The 19074-nt window shown below is 41.6% G+C and overlaps 2 protein-coding genes across 7 annotated transcripts in view; both read left to right on the top strand.

Moving 5' to 3' along the window:
- Nucleotides 1-10733, top strand: part of SLC25A30 (solute carrier family 25 member 30) — a 54159-nt gene extending 43426 nt beyond the window's left edge. For all 6 annotated transcript variants that reach the window (XM_060194818.1, XM_060194815.1, XM_060194817.1 and 3 more), the window contains 3 exons: nucleotides 177-315; nucleotides 6051-6131; nucleotides 7278-10733. In XM_060194818.1, the coding sequence (XP_060050801.1) occupies nucleotides 177-315; nucleotides 6051-6131; nucleotides 7278-7319 (262 nt within the window). In that variant the 3' untranslated portion in view covers nucleotides 7320-10733. The remainder of the gene's footprint in view (nucleotides 1-176; nucleotides 316-6050; nucleotides 6132-7277) is intronic.
- Nucleotides 10734-14137: 3404 nt separating this feature from the next.
- The window catches only part of COG3 (component of oligomeric golgi complex 3), a 73620-nt gene continuing 68683 nt past the window's right edge, over nucleotides 14138-19074 (top strand). Inside the window, exon 1 of the mRNA XM_016187307.2 lies at nucleotides 14138-14559. Coding sequence (XP_016042793.1) covers nucleotides 14389-14559 — 171 coding nt within the window. The 5' untranslated portion in view covers nucleotides 14138-14388. The remainder of the gene's footprint in view (nucleotides 14560-19074) is intronic.

Genomic DNA, 19074 nt, shown 5'->3' on the forward strand with positions numbered 1-19074 from the left:
TAGGCCAGTGTAAGTAATGGTGTTAGAGTCTGTGTAACTCTCCAGATGTGGGCCCTATTCCTGACAAATTTCATCTCATTCCATACTTAGAGATTGATAAGAAGTTGCCTGCCATTGATAGTGTTGCTTGTAGCTTAATGGCAATTAGCTTTTTGTTCTTGCAATATTCTACATAGATCAAGCTTCACCTGTGGTCTAGCTGGGGCTGTGGCCTCCAACCCTGTGGATGTGGTGAGAACACGCATGATGAATCAGAGAGTGCTTCGCGATGGCAAGTGCTCTGGCTACACAGGTACCCTGGAATGCTTACTTCAGGTGAGCGTGAGAGCTTGTCTGGACAGGGAGTGCAGTGAATTCCTTTCTCTTCTTATCAGCTTCCACGTTATCCACCGAAGAGTTTCTCACTGTGATTTTAAAAAGCTAAATTTAAATAACCAGCCTGTTTATAACAAGACCAAGCTATAAATTTATCATGTAGTTGTGACTTTTTATTTTTTATTTTTTTATTATTTTATTTTATTTTATTTTTTTATTTTACAGCCGCATTTTAAGCACACACCATGAGGAAGTTCTGCTAAGGTAGTGGGGGGAGGGAGGTGGGTGAGCAACTTTCCAAACAGTTAGATGGTAATCGCAGTTACAGTGATCAGAATGTCCGTTCACCGGTTATGTGAGAGACTTAGCTAAGGTTTTGGCTCCCGGCATGTCCTCCCTTTTTACAATTTAAGTGAGGCGGCAATTGAGGGTAAAAGCTAGGAATCTTATCAAGAGATAAGCAGGCATTAACCAGAGGGGAGAAGTATTGACCTGATTTCTCCCGCGGGGTAAATACTGATCTTCCCGCATCTCATACGGCTCTTGGTGTCTTTTTTGGGAGAGAAGGAAGAGCCACTATTTCTAAGGTGAGAAAAACTCACGGCGAAGAGTTCTGATGACTGACACCAACCTCCATGCAAATCAGGTTTGCTTCACGGGGGACTCAGAGGCGGACTATAGGGTCCTCCCCCTGCAGTGCTTAGCCCTGCACCCCTTACCGGTGCCCACGCCATGCCAAGGCTGGCGTGCATAAATCTGAGTTGTGACTTTTTAAATATGTAGTTTCATGAATCAAGTGGAACAATGTTTGCACTTATATCATAGGGCTATTGTAAAAATAAACAAGATGGGATGGTACGCTGTTTTGCCATATATGTGACTCAGGGTTAAACCCAGCCCCTTCTGCATTGAAGGTAGTTGTGATGCTGTGGTTTCTTCCCTGTCTCTATATGAAAAAAAAAAAAAAGTCAGTCTGGTGTGGTGAGGCCATAGGGATGACAAGTAAGAAAGGAAGGAAAGTGAAAAGGAAAGAAAAGAGACTGTGCCTATAAGGCAGTTAGCATAGGACCTGGAATGTAGTAAACCCTTTTTACTAATATGATTAGCATGAAATAAGCAAATTTATTTTAGTTAGTCTTCAATAAAATATATTACCTCAGTCAAAGAAAATTATATATATAGCCTTGGGATAAAATAAAGTTTTTGCCACACAGATATTGGGTCTCTTTGGAAGCTTCCCAGATGTGTTCTGAAATCAGACCTTTGTGAGTGGGTAGAAGATACCAAAGGAAAAAGGCAGACCAAGCAGACCAATCTAGTTTGATATAATGAGTGAGAGTACTTACTTACAGCAATTGGGTGACAGGGCCATGTAGTGGTTCACCTAAGGAGCACACACTTTACTATGTATAAGGGTTCAGGTTCAAGCCCCTAGATTCCACTTACAGGGGGGAATCTTCATGAGCAGTGCTGAGGTATCTCTCTCTCTCCCCTCTTCTGTATCACTCTGTTTCTCTCTGTCTCTATCTGAATAACAGGAAGAAAATAGAAGGAAAAAGAAAAAGCTGCAGGTAGCAGTGAAGTTGTCATGTAAGGTCCAAGCCCCAGCAATAACCCACATGACTAAAAGGAAAAAGAGAAAGTTTAGTAAGACTTAGTTTTTATTCCAACTGTACCCCTCCATCACAATAGTTTTTTCCCCCCTTTTAGTTGCCGAGGCTTCATGTTTGCATGATTCCATTGCACCCTGCAGTCTCCCCCCACCAACAACTCCATTTAGAAAAAAAAGAGACCACAGCACTGCTCCACCATTCATGGAATTTCCTTTGATATCATATGTATTAGGCCTCCCATGTGGTTTTGGCTTGAATCTGGGTCTTTTCTCCCGGCAAAGTGTGATTTCCATCAAGTACCACCCCCCCCACATAACTTTTTTTTTTAAGCACTTAACTATCCACTCACATGTATAATAACACATTGTTTAGAAGGCTCTGTGTTCCTTCGAGTAGCTTCTGTGAACACCACTTTGAAAAACAGTTTACTTACTGTGGTGGTGCACCTGTGAATGCACATGTTACCATGTTTGAGGAATTAGGTTCAAGCCCCCAGTTCCTACTTGGAAGGGGGAATCTTCCCAAGCAGTGAAGCAATGTTACAGGTGTCTCTCCCCTTCCTCTGTTTCCCCCTTCCTTATCTATTTCTCTCTGTATTTATCCAACAAACAAACAAACAAATAAATAAATAAATACTAAAAAGGATTTACTTATTTACTAGTGAGAGATAAGTGAAGCAGCGCATCACTCTAGATATGTAGTGCACACCTTCCTAGCTGCAGGGCATATGTCTTTCTTTCTTTCTTTTTTTAAATTTTTTTTTATATTTATTTTCCCTTTTGTTGCCCTTGTTTAACATTGTTGTGGTTATTGATGTCGTTGGTGGATAGGACAGAGAGAAATGGAGAGAGGAGGGAAGCAGAGAGGGGGAGAGAAAGATAGACACCTGCAGACCTGATTCACCGCCTGTGAAGTGACTCCCCTGAAGGTGGGGAGCTGGGGGATTGAACTGGGATCCTTACACTGGTCCTTGCGCTTTGCGCCACATGTGCTTAACCCGCTGCGCCACCACCCGACTCCCTTTCTTTCTTTTTTAAAAATTTATTTTAAATTAATTTATTATTGGATAGAGATTGAGAGAAAGGGGTGATAGAGATGGAGAGAGAGAGAGAGACCTGCAGCTCTGCTTCACCACTTGTGAAGCTTTCCCCCTGCAGATGGGGACCAGGGGCTTGAACCTGGGTCCTTGCACACTGTAGTGTGCACCTAACTAACCAGGTGCTCCACCATCTGGCCCGTGGGATATGTTTTTCTAAGATTGTTACTATTTTATTTTTATTTTTTTAACCAGAACACTGCTCAGCTCTGGCTTATGGTGGTGCTGGGGATTGAACCTGGGACCTCAGAGCCTCAGGTTTGAAAGGCTTTTGCATAACCATTCTGCTGTCTTCCCAGCCCCCGTTATTATCTTATTTATTTTTATTTTACTTATAGTGGATCAAGGCAAAAATGGGGGTGGGGAGCTAGAATGGGAGGGAGAGAGATGTGTAGCACTGCTTCACAACTTGTGAAGCTTCCTCACTGCAGGTGGAGTCTATGAACTTGAATCCAGGTCCTTGCACATTGTAACAGGTGTCTACCAGATACTCCATCTGGTTGCCTTTTTTTTTTTTTTTTAAAGAAATATTTAGTAACGAAAGGGAGGAGGGGAGAGGAGCATCACTCTAGCACCTGTGAGGTTGGGACTTGAACTTGTAACCCCATGCTTAAGAGTTCAACAATTAGATTGGGAAGACAGCATAATGGTTATGCAAAAGAGTTTTCAAACATAGGGCTCTAAAGTCACAGGTTCAGTCCTCACCTAGCACAATATGCCATAGCTGAGTGGTACTCTGTTAAAACAAAACAAAACAACCAACATTTTATTCATCGAGCCACCTCTCAGCCTTAAATGGAACACATACTTTAAAAGGAGGAGTGAGAAGTCTCTATTACATAGGTCCAACACTCAAGTCAACAGTGGTGACTTCATTCTCTTGATTGACTTTTCCAACAATCTGGCTAACTTTCATACATGAAAAATAGAACAGTCTGGGAGGTAGTTCAGTGGTAGAGCTCTGGACTTGCAAGCATGAAGTTCCAAATTTCATCCCAGTAGCACATATACCAAGAGTATCATTCTGGGCTCTGTCTCTCTACCTACCTATCTCTGGAAACAAAATAAGTTTTTAGGAAAAAAACAACAACATGAAATCTAGATGAGTATTAGAAATTCAAGTTTAGGGAGTCAGGCAGTAGTGCAGCGGGTTAAGCACACACGATGCAAAGCGCAAGGACCGGCATAAGGATTCTGGTTCGAGCCCCTGGCTCTCTACCTGCAGGGGGAGTCGCTTCACAGGTGGTGAAGCAGGTCTGCAGGTGTCTATCTTTCTCTCCCCCTCTCTGTCTTCCCCTCCTCTCTCCATTTCTCTCTGTTCTATCTAACAATGACGACATCAATAACAACAACAATAACTACAACAACAATGAAACGGGCAACAAAAGGGAAAATAAATAAATATAAAAAAATAAAAAAAATTCAAGTTCATTTTTTAAAAAAAAGATTTTATTTACTTATTAATGAGAAAGATAGTAGGAGAGAGAGAAAGAACCAGACATCACTCTGATACATGTACTGTCAGGGATTGAATTTAGGACCTCCTGCTTGAGAGCCCAGTGCTTTATCCACTGCGCCATCTCCTGGGTGGTCACCACCCATGTTCATTTTCTCTAAACCTTTTTGTTCTTTTGTGAAGGGTAAGAAGATAGTCATTTTCTATGATCACAGTAGAACAGTCTTCAAGAATATTGCTCTTTCCTGTTGTGTTAAAATGAAATAAATTTTTCCTTCACTCAGACATTGCTCAGAGGAACACCTCAATTTTGCTACGAATCAGTTTTATCATTTTTAACCAGAGCACTGCTCAGCTCTGGCTTATACTGTTATGGTGAATTGAACTTGGGACTTCAGAACCTTATACAGGAAAGACTGGTACAGGCAAATGTCCTGTCTTCCGGGCTCTCTGAATTGTCTTTACCGTCATCGCTTCATTTCTTTATACCTGTTTCTAAACCCAAACACAAAACTAGTTGGAATTTAATATTAGCTCTTATTCATTCAGCTTTTCTTAGCTCACTTTTTTGTGCTTTGGCGTGAGCATATAGACAACAACAATGACAAAAGGTGGGGGGGGGCATGATGATTTCTTAGATTGTCATTCCAAACAGGAGTTTATCTATGTTTTATTCTCTACTTGATAGGACAGAGAGAAATGGAGAGGTAAGGGGGAGACAGAGAGGGAGAGAGAAAAGCAGACACTTGCAGCAATGTTTTACCTCTTGTGAAGCTTCCCCCTGTAGGTGAGTACCTGAGGCTTGAATCAAGTCTTTGTATTTAAAAAAAAACCATATATATATATATATATATATATATATATATATATATATATATATATATTTATATTTTACTAGAACAGTGTTCAGTTCTGGCTAATGGTGATGCGGGGAATTGAACCTGGGACATTGGAGTCTCAGGCATAAGAATCTGTTTGCATAACCATTATGCTATCTACCCTCTGCTCTATTTTTTCTTTTTTAACTAGAGCACTATTTTCTTCCTTCCTTCCTTTTTTCTTTTTTTTTTTTTTTTTTTTTTACCAGAGCACTGCTCAGCTCTGGTTTATGGTGGTACAGGGGATTGAACTTGGGACTTCAGAGTCTCAGACATGAGAGTCTCTTTGTATAAACACTATACTATCTACCTTCCACCCACTTTTTATTTTTTAAAAATTATTATCTTTATTTGTTTATTGGATAGAGATAGAAATCAAGAGGGAAGGGGAAGATAGAGACAGAGACAGCTGCAATCCTTCTTCATCTTGCGAAGCTTTCCCTCTGTAGGTGGGGACCAGGGGCTTGAACTTGGGTCCTTGTGCATTGTAATGTGAGCTCAACCAAGCGCGCCACCACCCAGCCTTTTCCTGGATCCTTGTATATGATGATATGTGCACTCAACTAGGTGCACTGCTACCTGGCCCTCAGGAGTTTACTTTTTAAAGAAGAGATTAGTTCAGTCAATACTACTAATTATTACAACATTTGACATAATTGGAAAGTTAACTTTTTTCCTTCTTTTTATAATAGACATGGAAGAATGAAGGCTTTTTTGCACTTTATAAAGGATTTTGGCCAAATTGGTTGAGACTTGGTCCTTGGAATATCATTGTATCCTTTTGTGTTACAGAGTATCTGAGAAAAATTTAACTACAGGAATATTGTTATGCTACTAGTTATAATTTAGAAGTAAGTCCTTACTCTTCTGAGTTAAGAAACTTAGCACTGTGAATCTTGGCTTATTGAAAAGGAGTGATTATCAGTAAAATGTGTTTTCAGACTCTGTTATAGAAACTATAGGTATTTATGATTTCAGAGAGAGAAAGGAAGAAAAAGGTTAATTTTTTATCTCTAGTCACATTTGAGCAGGTTTGTCAGAAGTTTTCTAGAATGTCTATTTAGAGACTATTATAAGGATAAACAGGAATTAACATGAGAACTATTTGGCACATCAGGACTATTTCCTGTATGCCAAAGTGGGATCAGGAAGGAAGAGATAGTTTATGAACCATGAAAAGGTAGCAGTGCAAAGTAGAGAACATTGATTTTTTACTATCCTCTTCTTTTTCTTTTCCTTTTTTTTTTTTTTTTTCTCCTCCAGGGTTATTGCTGGGGCTTGGTGCCTGCACTATGAATCCACTGCTCCTGTGGCCATTTTTTTTTCTTGATTTTTTGGATAGGACAGAGAGAAATTCAGAGGGGAGGAGAAGATAGGGAGAGAGAAAGATAGACACCTGCAGACCTGCTTCATAGCTTGTGAAGCTACCCTCTGCAGGTGGGGAGCCAGGGGATCGAACTGGGATTCTTACATGGGTCCTTGTGCTTTGTACTATGTGCACTTAACTTGGTGTGTCACCACCTGGCCCCTCTTGTTTTCTTTATCTGCACCCCACCTCCAGCCCCAGTAAATGGCTTATCTACAGAAACCCTTGAGGAGAGTTTCCTACGGGTTGCTGACTTTATTACTGAGAGTGTACTGTTCTAGAAAGTTTAGCCATCACAGCAAAATGACGAAAGCTAGTCAGAATGTAATATTAGGAGAGGCCTTTGGAGCTGATGCAGGAAGATTTTATATATTCAGTGGTGATCTTTCTGTTTCAAGCTGACCTTAATTACGGGCAGACCTCTTGGGGAGTGGTTAAGTGTAGAGCTCCTCATAGTAGTGTGTGTCTATCTGGACTTACTTGTTATAGATGTATTTTGTGTGGGGATTGTTGAGATGACATTTCTTTTGTCAGCCTTAACTGATCACCATAGTTCTTTGTGACGTATGAGCAGTTGAAGAAACTGGATTTGTGACAAATCTGGGTTGCACAAAACATCCCCCAGAAAGCACTCACGTCTGAAACAGTAAAGCTTCCTGTGCCCCACACTGCTTCTCACTGTTTGGCTGGTCAACGGGCGCTGAGGTGTGAGCAGCCACAAGGGCTTGGCTGGTGGTGCACAGTGTCGTGCGTTGCCTTCAGAAGCTCTGTACCAGACACCTACTGATAGCAGCTATAACTCCCAAACACCAGTTCTCACAATTCAAGTGCCCTTTCACATAAAAGATAGAAATGCATGTTTCTTGCTGAAGAAGAGACCAGTCACCCTGTACTGTTTTTTTTTTTTTTTTCTTTCTTTTTTTTCCAGGGCAACTTAGAGCCCAGGTGTCTCAGTTGGTACCTGAGAATGCAGATGGTTCTAAAGAAGCTCATCAGAACCATGGAATTCAAGAGAATAACATTGTTTCTAAACCTCTGGGGGCCTTTTTGCTTCTTGTCAACTGAAGAAATCTCACATTTGCAACCATTAGTTGTAAACTGTACAGGATACAGGTCCCTGGAATATTGCACTGTTTTCTTTTTCTACTTGGGCAGAATCTTTCACTTATAGTAAGTGACTTTAAGCTTTTGAAGACTTGACCCTTGTGAGGATTTGTTACAAAGTATTAATATTCAAGTCCTTGGTGATGATGATGATGATGATGATGTGTGTGATGTATTACTGACTTTGAAGGAGGCATCGTCTGTGTTGATGGGAGGTATTTTCAAACAGCCTGGGTTCTTCTGTCTTAGAAAATGTTAGTGGGGTTGGGCGGTGGCGCAGTGGGTTAAGCGCATGTGGCGCAAAGCACAGGGACCGGCGTAAGGATCCCAGTTCGAGCCCCCAGCTCCCCACCTGCAGGGGAGTCACTTCACATATCAAGGTATGCACCCTACCTTGAGCACTATCTCCTCCCGTACCCCTTCCCACCCCCACCAGTGCAGTACATTAAATGCAGACCAACCATAGCTCTAGGACAGTCACTTAGGGAGGTAGAGGAGGTAGAGAATAGTTCACTGGGCAGGGCTCTTGCGTTGTCATGTCTGTGACCCAGTTTTGAGCTTCACACTTGATAGGTGATACAGCAGTGGAAGAAGCTGTGGTACTGTGGTGCCTCTCTATTTCTTTCTCTTTCTCTGCCTCTATTTGAGGAAGAGAAAGAGAAAAAATGGCCCAGAGCAGTGAAATTGCACACTAATGAGGCCAGATTTCACCCAAATGATTATTTTTTCAAGTAGTTCAAGGGGACAGATTCCTAGTTTTTCGCCTCTGGGGCTGCTCCCTCAGATTAGAAGGAACACAGATTTTTCTTGGGCATTTTCTTCCTAGTCACTTTCACTTTGTCTTCTTTATTAGTGTTTACTTTGAAAAAAACTGAAGCAGAGTTTTATTGCCAGAAGGAAGAACTAGCTGAATTACTAAATACAGGAAGAAATGGATAGGGTGATAACACAGTGGTTATACAAAAGGACTTTCATGCCTGGGGTTCTGAGGTCCCAGGTTCAATCCCCAGCACCACCATAAGCCGGAGTTGAACAGTGCAGTGCTCTGGTAAAAACAAGCAAACAAAAAGTAGCAGCAGAATAAGTAGGTATTAACTGCTTCAAGACTGAGACACAAGTCCAGAGCTCCCTGTTCCACTCTACAAGTGACATTGTACAGCTAAGCTTATTGAGACCTCGCTCTGTACCTGAGCCATATCTTTAGCGATTTATTCCTTTTTTACCAAAACATTCCTTTGATAGGTGGTAAGGCTAGACAGTTTGCTTTTGAGTTCATTAAGAAAAAAAAAATTATGAACTACTCTATGTGGAAAGCACTTTAATTTTCTGAAGTGTGCATATACTTCTGCAACAGTAAAGAGAAGCCAGTTCATTTTGAGAAGACTATGTAGAATGATTGCTGCAATAGCCATCCTTTCATTTTATTCAGATTAAGTCTGTATCTTTACCAGGAGGAATATAAATTCAAACATCACTGCTAAACTTAAGCACACCTGTATTTTTAAATTTTATTCATTCATATTTTTGGATAGAGACAGAAACTGAAATGGAGTAGGGAGGTATGGAAAGAGAGAGACCTGTGACACTGTTTTCACCACTTGTGAAGCTCCCCCTACCCCAGGCTAGGGTTGGGGGCTTGAACCTAGGTCCCTGTGTATTGTAACATGTATGGTCTACCAGATTCATCACCGCACAGCCCCATACATAGTTTCTTTAAAAACTTTTTGTGGCACTGGTGCCGCACATATTTGTGACTCTACCATTCCCAGTTGACTTTTTCTTTCTTCCTCTTTCTTTCTTTCTTTCTTTCTTTCTTTCTTTCTTCCTTCCTTCCTTCCTTCCTTCCTTCCTTCCCAGTTGACTTTTTCTTTCTTTCTCTTCCCCTTCCTTCCTTCCTTCCTTCCTTCCTTCCTTCCTTCCTTTCTTTCTTCACATATTTGTGACTCTACCATTCCCAGTTGACTTTTTCTTTCTTTCTCTTCCCCTTTCTTTCTTTCTTTCTTTCTTTCTTTCTTTCTTTCTTTCTTTCTAAAAATATTTTATTTATTAATGAGGGACAGGAGGAGAGAAAGAGCCAGACTTAACTCTGGCACATGTGCTACCGGGGATTGAACTCAGGACCTCATGCTTGAGAGTCCAACACTTTATCCACTGCACCATCTCCTGGACCACTCCAGTTGACTTTTTTATTCTTTTTATTTGAGCTATAGAGAAAGAGTTAGATGGGGCGGGGGCGGGGGGAGCTCACTCCACCACCCCTGGACCTCCCCAGTGCCACCTGTCAGGGCTCAAACCCAGAGCTTTGTACATGGTAAGATGTATACCTATCAGAAGAGCTATCTCCTGGCCCCTGTTATGCATATATATATATATATATATATATATATATATATATATATATTTTTTTTTTTAAAGAACAGTGTTTCTTCAGTGTAGATTTATGAACACCTTACAGAACAGGATCTTAACCTGTTTGAGTTATTCTGCTTCATAAAAGAGTGAATGCAATTGCCGACATTTTAAAGCAAGAATGAACTTAAGGACTTGGGTGACCTGGTCTTCTTATTTTCAGACATGTGACAATCATTGCCCCTACCTGCCCTGGGTATTGCATAAATGTAGCAAATGGATTTTTAGCTTTTGTAACCAAAATGAAGAAAATAGACTTTTTTTTTTGCTTGTGGATTTGAGTTATTACTGATGCTATGCTGCTGATCTGAGTTATAAAGAATGAAGTCTCTTCTCCATATTTATTCTTTTGCTGAAAGTAATGTACATTATATAAAGATGATACATTTTTCATAAGCCTTTCTATTTAAAGCTCTTTATTTAAGCATTGTTGGAATATGTGGCATACATCTTCATTTTGTTATTTAATAAACTGGCGTAATACAATAATAAAAAATGATTTGTGGTTTTTTTTTCCGATACATGGAAACTTTTAAGCAAAGATAAGCTCCAAAGAATCCGGGAGGCTGGAGTAGAAATAGCATTTGTGCAAATGACTGTAAACATTTCTTTCTGTACAGGGGAGTTGTTGGGATACCCTTAATAATTGCTCAAATACCTCCCATGACATGAAGTAGTAGGCGGCTTAGAAGGGGCGAGTGAATTTGAGACATGGGCTGGTTTGGTGGGGAACCCTGGAGATTGAGAACACCAGTGTAATGACACCAGAGCTAGGATGATCAAGTTCCCTCGATCCTGCTGTCAGTCAATCCTGCTGCCAGCGGTAGTGCTGGCAGGAGGCAAGAGTTTGTTCACTGTGGACCTCTAGAGACACCTGTTGCCTGGTTGGTACAAAATAACAAATAGATGAAATGCAAACCTGGTTCATTAATCTCTTTGTTTTAAAATATTTTCAGGGTGCCTGTCTTTTTTTTTTTTTTTTTAACATTGGAATCAAATGTAATGGCTTACTGAAAAAAATACAGAAAAATGATAGAGACTTCTAATCTCCATTGTTCTAGCTATTAAGTTGTATTGCCATATATGATTGACTTCATAGGAAAGTCTGAAGACTTCTGACTGCTGGTGTTGCTCAAGTCCCCATGAACAATAGGACTTTCACCTGGATTATATATAGCACCTGTTAGACACATTGAGCTTTAAATCCAGGACTTTTAGTTTTTAAACTGGCAGTTAGAAAAATGTGATGGTAAATTTTTGGTAGATTGTAAAAGTGATTTAATCTGAAGGGAAACCTGGGAATACTGGACAAAGGCAATGTATAAATCTTTTCCCTCCTCTTCCTCCTCTTCTTCCCCTCCTTCACTTCCTTCCTCTCCTTTTTCTTCTTGTAAATCCGTTTCTTGAAATTTTGATGTAGATTAAAACCTTAGTACCTTTATGTCCCCTGGTAAAATAAGAATCTACATAATTTCTTATCATGGGGCTCATGAGAAGAATGAGTGAGACCTGGGAAGATGTTCATGATCTATTTTTTTAATTTTTTACATTTATTTATTATTTATTTTCCCTTTTGTTGCCCTTTTTATTGTAGTTATTACTGCTGCTGTTGTTGGATAGGACAGAGAGAAATGGAGAGAGGAGGGGAAGACAAAGAGGGGGATAGAAAGACACCTACAGACCTGCTTCACTGCTTGTGAAGCAACTCCCCTGCAGGTGGGTGCTGGGGGCTTGTGAAGGAACTCTCCTGCAGGTGGGGGCTGGAGGCTCGAACCCTGATACTTATGTGGGTCCTTGAGCTTTGCGCCATGTGCGCTTAACCCACTGCGCTACCACCCAACTCCCCATGATCTATTATTAAGTAGAGAAAGTTAAGCAGGCTGCTGAGTATGCCATGACCTCATTTCTTAGAAAAGAGCATAAATAACTGGAGAATGAATTTTAAGGGTATGTGTTAGGTTTCTCCAGAGAAATGGAACCAATACAATTTGATTTATTTAAAAAAATAAGTTGATGTGAATGGGAGACTGGTAAGTCTGCAGTCAGGTCTGTAGAACAGACTGGAAACTGAGTATTAATAAGGACTTTGTCTTTTTTTTTTTTCTTGTATATCCCACAGCTTTTTTGTTACTTCTTATTTGTGTTCAGTTGATTTTTGTAGTGATATGTTTAATTTTTTTTAAATATTTATTTCTGATAGAGACAGAAGGAAATTGAGAGGGGAAAGTTAGATGCCTTCAGCATTGTTTCACCACTCTTTAAACTTTATTGAGGAAAATTGAGAATATTTACATGTTGGGGCGGGGGGAGAGACAGGTCTTACATCTTGATGGAGGCTCATCTAGGCAGAGAGAGAGAGGGAGGGGAGGAGGGAGATAAGAGGGATAGGAGGGAGAGGGGGAGAGAGGCAGGCCTCACAGGATGGCTGGGGCTCATCTAGGCAGACAAGCCAGATCCACAAGTTTAGCTTATAACATCCAATCCCCACCTTCACCTTTCCAAGCATCGTGCCTGGGGAGCATGGTGCAGCAGTGTCTGTGTTTCGCCACTCTTAAAGCTACTACCACCCCCTCACAGCTGGGGACTGGGGGATTTGTTCAGTATTCAGCTTTGATTTATGGTGGCTTTTATACCTTTGGTGCCTCAGGTATGAAAGGCTTTTTGCATAACCATTATGCTGTCCAACATGACTATTGATTTAACATTGGTTTACACTATTATAAGATTCTTTAGGAATTTAGTTTCAGATGTGTGTGTGTGTGTGTGTGTGTACACACAACTCATTTACATCACTGTATCCACCACCAAAGTTTCTATGCCCCCACACCAAATGGAATCCCCTTCTTCAATAACAGCCACTGTAGTTTGAAGAGTCTAAAACTCAGTTCGGTTATTATTTTGAATTCAATTATTTTTATGCATGAGAGAGACCACAGTACTGCTCAGGTCTGGCATATGGCCAAGAGATTGAACCTGGGCCCTCTAGGATCTCAGGTGTGTAAAGTACTAGCTCTAACTCTAGCTTTTTTTTTTTTTTTTTTTTTAACTGTGTGTGTGTGTGGGGTAATGGATTATAGTATAGTTATTGACACACTGTACAATTTCTCATCTCCCTGTGATAGGTGTTTGACTCCCCCACCCCCCAGTCAAGCATAGCTATTTTGCAAGTTCATTTATTTCTTTCAGTTACCTATAATTCACATGTAAAACTACAGAGCTGTACTACATGATGTAAGTGATAGAATAGTTTGTCGATTACATGCCTGTGCTACGAATTATTGATTCATTTCTTCAAAGTTGAACATTCACATTGTTTCCAGTCATTTGACACAATACAGTCTGCATCAATCTTAGAATTTTAATAAACTATTTTTATTTTATTTGCCTCCAGGCTTATCACTGGGGCTCGGTGATTGCACTACGAATATCCACTGCTCCTGGAGTCTATTTTTTTCCCTTTTGTTGCCCTTGTTGTTTATCTTATTATTACTGTTGTTGTTGTTGCTGTCATTGTTGTTGGATAGGACAGAGAGAAATTGAGAGAGGACGGGAAGACAGAGACAGGGAGAGAAAGACACCTGCAGACCTGCTTCACCGCTTGTGATGGGGAACCGGGGGTTCGAACACATTTCTTTATGCCGGTCCTTGTGCTTTGCGCCATGTGTGCTTAACTCGCTTTGCTGCGCTCAGCCCCCTAGTTTTCTACCAGCAAGGTTACTAGATGTTGGAAAAGGCCAAATTCCTTTTCATGGAGGTGGTGTAAACTGTCACTTTGTCAAGGAAGAATCACTATCCACAAACTTCATCCAGACTTTGTCAAAAAAAAAAAAAAAAAATCCTCAACTACTACTAAAAATAAAGTTGTTGCAATTAAGAATGGGACTTCCGGTCGGGGCATTTCTATTTCCGTCGGGGCTGTATCTTTCGCCATCTTTGCCTTCCCAACCGGAAATACTTGCTCCTGCAGGAGAGCCACGTCTGTCGTGGTTCGTTCCCGCCCCCACACCGTGGAAGTGTTTCCGGGGTCAGGTGGTTGCAGGTCGCCCCGCCCCGTCGCCGCGCTGGAATCCATCGCTCTCCCGGAAGTGGCTGGGGTTCTCCGTGGGGTCCCCAGCGCTCCGCTGGTGCGAAGGGCCGCGGGGGCGGCGGCCATGGCGGAGGCGGCACTACTGCTTCCAAAGGTGGGGGCAGAGCGGGATGCTGCCGATAAGCTCGCTCTCTGGGACCTAAGACCGGACACGACCGCTCCGCTGACTGACCGGCAGACGGACTCGGTGCTGGAGCTGAAGGCGGCGGCGGAGGACCCGCCCGTGCCGACAGAGGTGACGGCGGGGGCGGCGGGGCGGGGGGCGCCTCCTGTCAGCGCGGACACTCAGCCGCGGACGCGGGCGGATTTGGCGGCCCTTCGCCTTCCTGGGCTTGTCCCGCCGCGCATCTCTGTTGCCCTCTGGCTTGGGGCTGCTGCCCACTGCCCGGAAAGAGTTGGAATCCGGGAGCTGTGCTTCCACACAGCCTCCTGCTGGTGTTTGCGGAGCACCCCGAGGAGCGAATAACCCAGCTTTCTGCCTCTTCCGTGAGGAGGGGAGGGGAGGGACTTGGGGAGACCGTTTCATTCATCCCGAGGCGAGCTGTCCATCAAGTGCAAGCCCTGGGAGCTCAGACTTAATCTGCGGAACAAAAACGAGTTCTCTTTCAAAGTTGGGCCACTGCAGTGTCAATGCTGGGTTTATTTTATTTTATTATTATTGTTTTAGTGTCTAGTCCTAGCTCTCACCCGGGTTGGTCTAATTCATTTAGTTGCAGTAGCATAGGAATAGTCTTAGGAACTGTCAGGTGTTTTGACAATACTTTTTCTGGTTCTGTAAACCAGGTTTAGGAAGGCAAAACGGTTTTATTAGCAGCGTTAGTGTACTTCTGATGTTGGCAAGCAAGTTGTACTCGATTTTGAATTGCATTCAAAGGCAGGTGAGTTTAGAGACAAACTTTTTTTTTTTTTTGGTCTACTCATAAACTTGAGAAATTAAGAACTTTCAAAGTTTGCTTCACTTTCGCTGTCAATGCTAGGTTGTAAAACAGGTGTTTCTTGGATTTCTCTGTCATCTCAAAGCATGCTACACTGGAAGCAGGCCAGAAGTACGTGAGGAAACAGGTGGGGATAGCTTTGACTTGGGTATCGGAGAATAATAGCTGTTTGCACTCTGACTATTCCAGTATGTTTATCATTATTTTGACCTGTAACCTGAAGCAAGATGCTACACCCCAGCAACTGTTTCTTGGAAATATTCCAAGAAAAGTGGTTTGCCTTTTATTTCATGGGTCATCAACTTTTATTTTTTATTAGGCTTGAAGGAAATGGTTTGGAATGATGTTCATTTTCGTTTTTTTAACTTCAGGCATGTAAGTCTGATGTTCTACACTTGAGCTCTTTGCCCAGCCACATGAAGTCTTCACTTCATCACATTCTAAGATATTGATGTAATATGCCTGCCGTTTCCTCCATGCAGTCATTTAGTATCTATCTTGTGCCTTCTCTGGGCCAGGATTTGTCATAGAAAGGTAAAATTCCTAACTCCGTGGAACTGACGTAATTGTGATAGTCAGGAGCATGTGAAAAAGAAGGAGGTGCATGAGATGGTTATTTGTGCTGTCAGGCAGCTAAAAAAGGATGGTGTGATACAGTGGGATTAGGTGTGTCCTTTTAGGTAAAAAAGGAAGGTCAAGGACTCATGATGGAAAACAAGATGTCAGTCTTGCAAAGACTAGAGAAGTGACTTTTCAAACTGAAAAAGAAGAAGAATGCAAGGTCCTGAATAGGGGTGAGCTTGACAAGTTCATATTGCCTTGGTGTTGGATTCCTGTGAGAATGAAATAATTATTTGTCCATTTTGTAATCTCATCATCTTTCATCACTCAATAAAAGCTTTATTTTCTCTTACTAAAATGTTTTTGGCTATTGGGAAGCCTTTTGGAATATGAATATATATATATATAAAAATATATAAATATATATAAAAATATATAAATATATATAAATATATATAAATATATATTTATATATAAATATATAAATATATAAATATATATATATGAATATATATATATATATATATTACCCATTGTCTCTCTCTTTGGGTTGATAATCCCCCCAACACACACACACACACACACACACACACACACACACACACACTTTTTTTTTTTTTTTTTTGTCACCAGGGCTATTGCTGGGGCCTAGTGCCTGGATGGCTATACCATTTCAAGCAGACTTCCCCTCTCCCTTTTTCTTTTCGAGGTTGAGTGTGAAGTTGAGAGGCAGGGAGAGGGAGAGGGAAAAACAGGCGAAGGAGAGACACCTGCAGCACTGCTTTACTGCTTGTGAAGCTTCCTCCCTGCAGGTGAGTGTAGAGGAGTGCATGATCTGGGGTCCTTGTACATGGTCATGTGTACATTCTACTGAGCAAACGAACAGCCACCTGGAACCCACCTCCCCCACTCTTAATATTGGTGCTGCAAAAGGATGCTTGTTTTTATTTTGTCCAGTCACTATACCTCTAAAGGATTTTCTGAAATATTGCAGTTTTCATGAGATAAATTACTTCCAAATAACTGTAATTGGGCAAGTTAGTTAACTAGTCAGCTAATTCTCACTAAAGATCATGAAACTATTAACTTATTTAGACAATAACTTTCTCTTTTTCAAGGGGAGGTAGTTTCATCTCGGTAAGACATACATTTTTTATTGGAGTCAGATAAAGGAATTTGCAATAGCATATTAGGTAGATTTCCTGTTGCTGGGACATTGCCTTGCTCCCTAAAAGTGATTTTTTTTTTTCTAACCTAGAGTGTGCACAAGTAAGGTTTGGGAGAGAGGTGCATTTGCTTTTTTGTTTCCTGGACCTGCTCAGCTGATCAGGCAAGGCTTAGTGGTTTGTAATAGTTATTATTTAATATGTTTGGGTCTTTATTTACATCAACTTTATAATTGCTCTCAAAGATTGTCACCCAGGACCCTAAGTCTGTGCTTTTCTCTCTGGTGGTAAATGTCTGCTCTCCTGAAAGCCAGGGCAGTGGAATGAGCTAGAGGCTCTTCAGCAAGGAATGAGAGCCCAAAACTGGCAAGCTTGTGACATCTTCACACCCTTGCTGATTTGCCATCTTATTTTGGGTGCTTTGAAAAAAGACACCTGGGCACATGTGGGTGCGACTTATTTCGATACTCTAAAAATTAGTTCTTTGGGGAGCCGGGCGGTGGTGCAGTGGGTTAAGCGCACATGGCGGAAAGCACACGGTCAGGCATCAGGATCCCAGTTAGAGCCCCCGGCTCCCCACCTGCAGGGGGTTCACTTCACAGGTGGTGTCTATCTTTCTCTCCCCCTCTCTGTCTTCCCCTCCCCTTCGATTTTTCTCTGTCCTATCCAACAACAGCAATAACAACAATAACGATGATAAACAACAAGGGCAACAAAAGAAAAAAAAATTCTTCGCAGTGTAGCTTCTCTTGGTTGACTTGGGAAAATATGGTTTTGTGTTAGAACAAGGGGACAGGAGAGGAAGCTTCCTTTTTTTTTTTTTTTTTCCCTCCAGGGTTATTGCTGGGCTCGGTGCCTACACCATGAATCCACCGCTCCTGGAGGCCATTTTTCCCCTTTTTTGTTGCAGCCTCGTTGCGGTTATTATTGCCATTGTTGACGTTGCTTTGTTGTTGGATAGGACAGAGAGAAATGGATAGAGGAGGGGAAGACAGAGAGAGAGGGGAGAGAAAGATAGACACCTGCAGACCTGCTTCACCGCCCATGAAGCGACTCCCCTGCATGTGGGGAGCCGGGGCTCCGAACCGGGATCCTTACGCCGGTCCCTGCGCTTTGCGCCACGTGCGCTTAACCCACTGCGCCACCGCCCGACTCCCGGAAGCTTCCTTCTGATTCTGGTATTTAAAGTGCTTGCAACTGAAATGTATGTTTGAAGAAACCAAATAGAATAATACTCTTTCTTAATTCAAATCATATTTATCTCCAACACCTTGATTGCATTTATAGCTGTAATATCTATAGCAGGTTTTTAAAAAAATTTAATAATGATTAACAAGATTGTAGGATTAGAGAGGTAGAATTCTACACAATTTCCACCATCAGAGTTCTGCATGCTATCCCCTCCATTAGAAGTTTTCCTGTTCTTTATCCCTCTGGGAGTATAAATCCAGAGTCATTATGGCATGCAGAAGGTGAGAAGTCTGGCTTCTGTAATTGCTTCCCTGCTGAACTTGGGCATTGGCAGGTAGATCCATACTCCCAGCTTATTTATCTTTCCATAGTGGGGCAGGCGTCTGTAAAGGTGGGGTTCCAGGGCACATTGATGAGGTCAGCTGCCCAGGGAAGTCAGATTGGCCTATAGCAGGTTTTTATCTCAGGTCTTCATGACTTTCTTTTCCTTTTTTCTTTCCATTCTTTCTTCTTTCATCCCCCCCACTATTTTTTAGTTTGCTTATTTATTTTATTTAATGAGAGAAGATATAGTGAGAAAGACACAGAGACCAGAGCACTGCTCAGTTCTGGTTTATGATGGTGCTAGGGATTGAACCTGGGACCTCAGAGTCTCAGGCATGAAAGTCTTTTGCAGAACCACTATGCCATCTTCCTAGTCCTAGTTTATTTAGAGTAAGAGAGACAACAGCCCTACTGTGGTAGATTCAGTAGTGGATTGAATTCAGTGTCTCAGACATGCAAGTTCAGTTTCTGTGCCACATGACTTTATTTCTAAAGTAAAAGAAGTATTTCTTTGATTCAAAATTAACATATCTCATAAGCACACATATATGAAATCCCTGAATCCTTTTGACA

Source organism: Erinaceus europaeus, chromosome 7 (genome assembly GCF_950295315.1).
Source record: "Erinaceus europaeus chromosome 7, mEriEur2.1, whole genome shotgun sequence".
In the NCBI taxonomy this organism is placed as follows: domain Eukaryota; kingdom Metazoa; phylum Chordata; class Mammalia; order Eulipotyphla; family Erinaceidae; genus Erinaceus; species Erinaceus europaeus.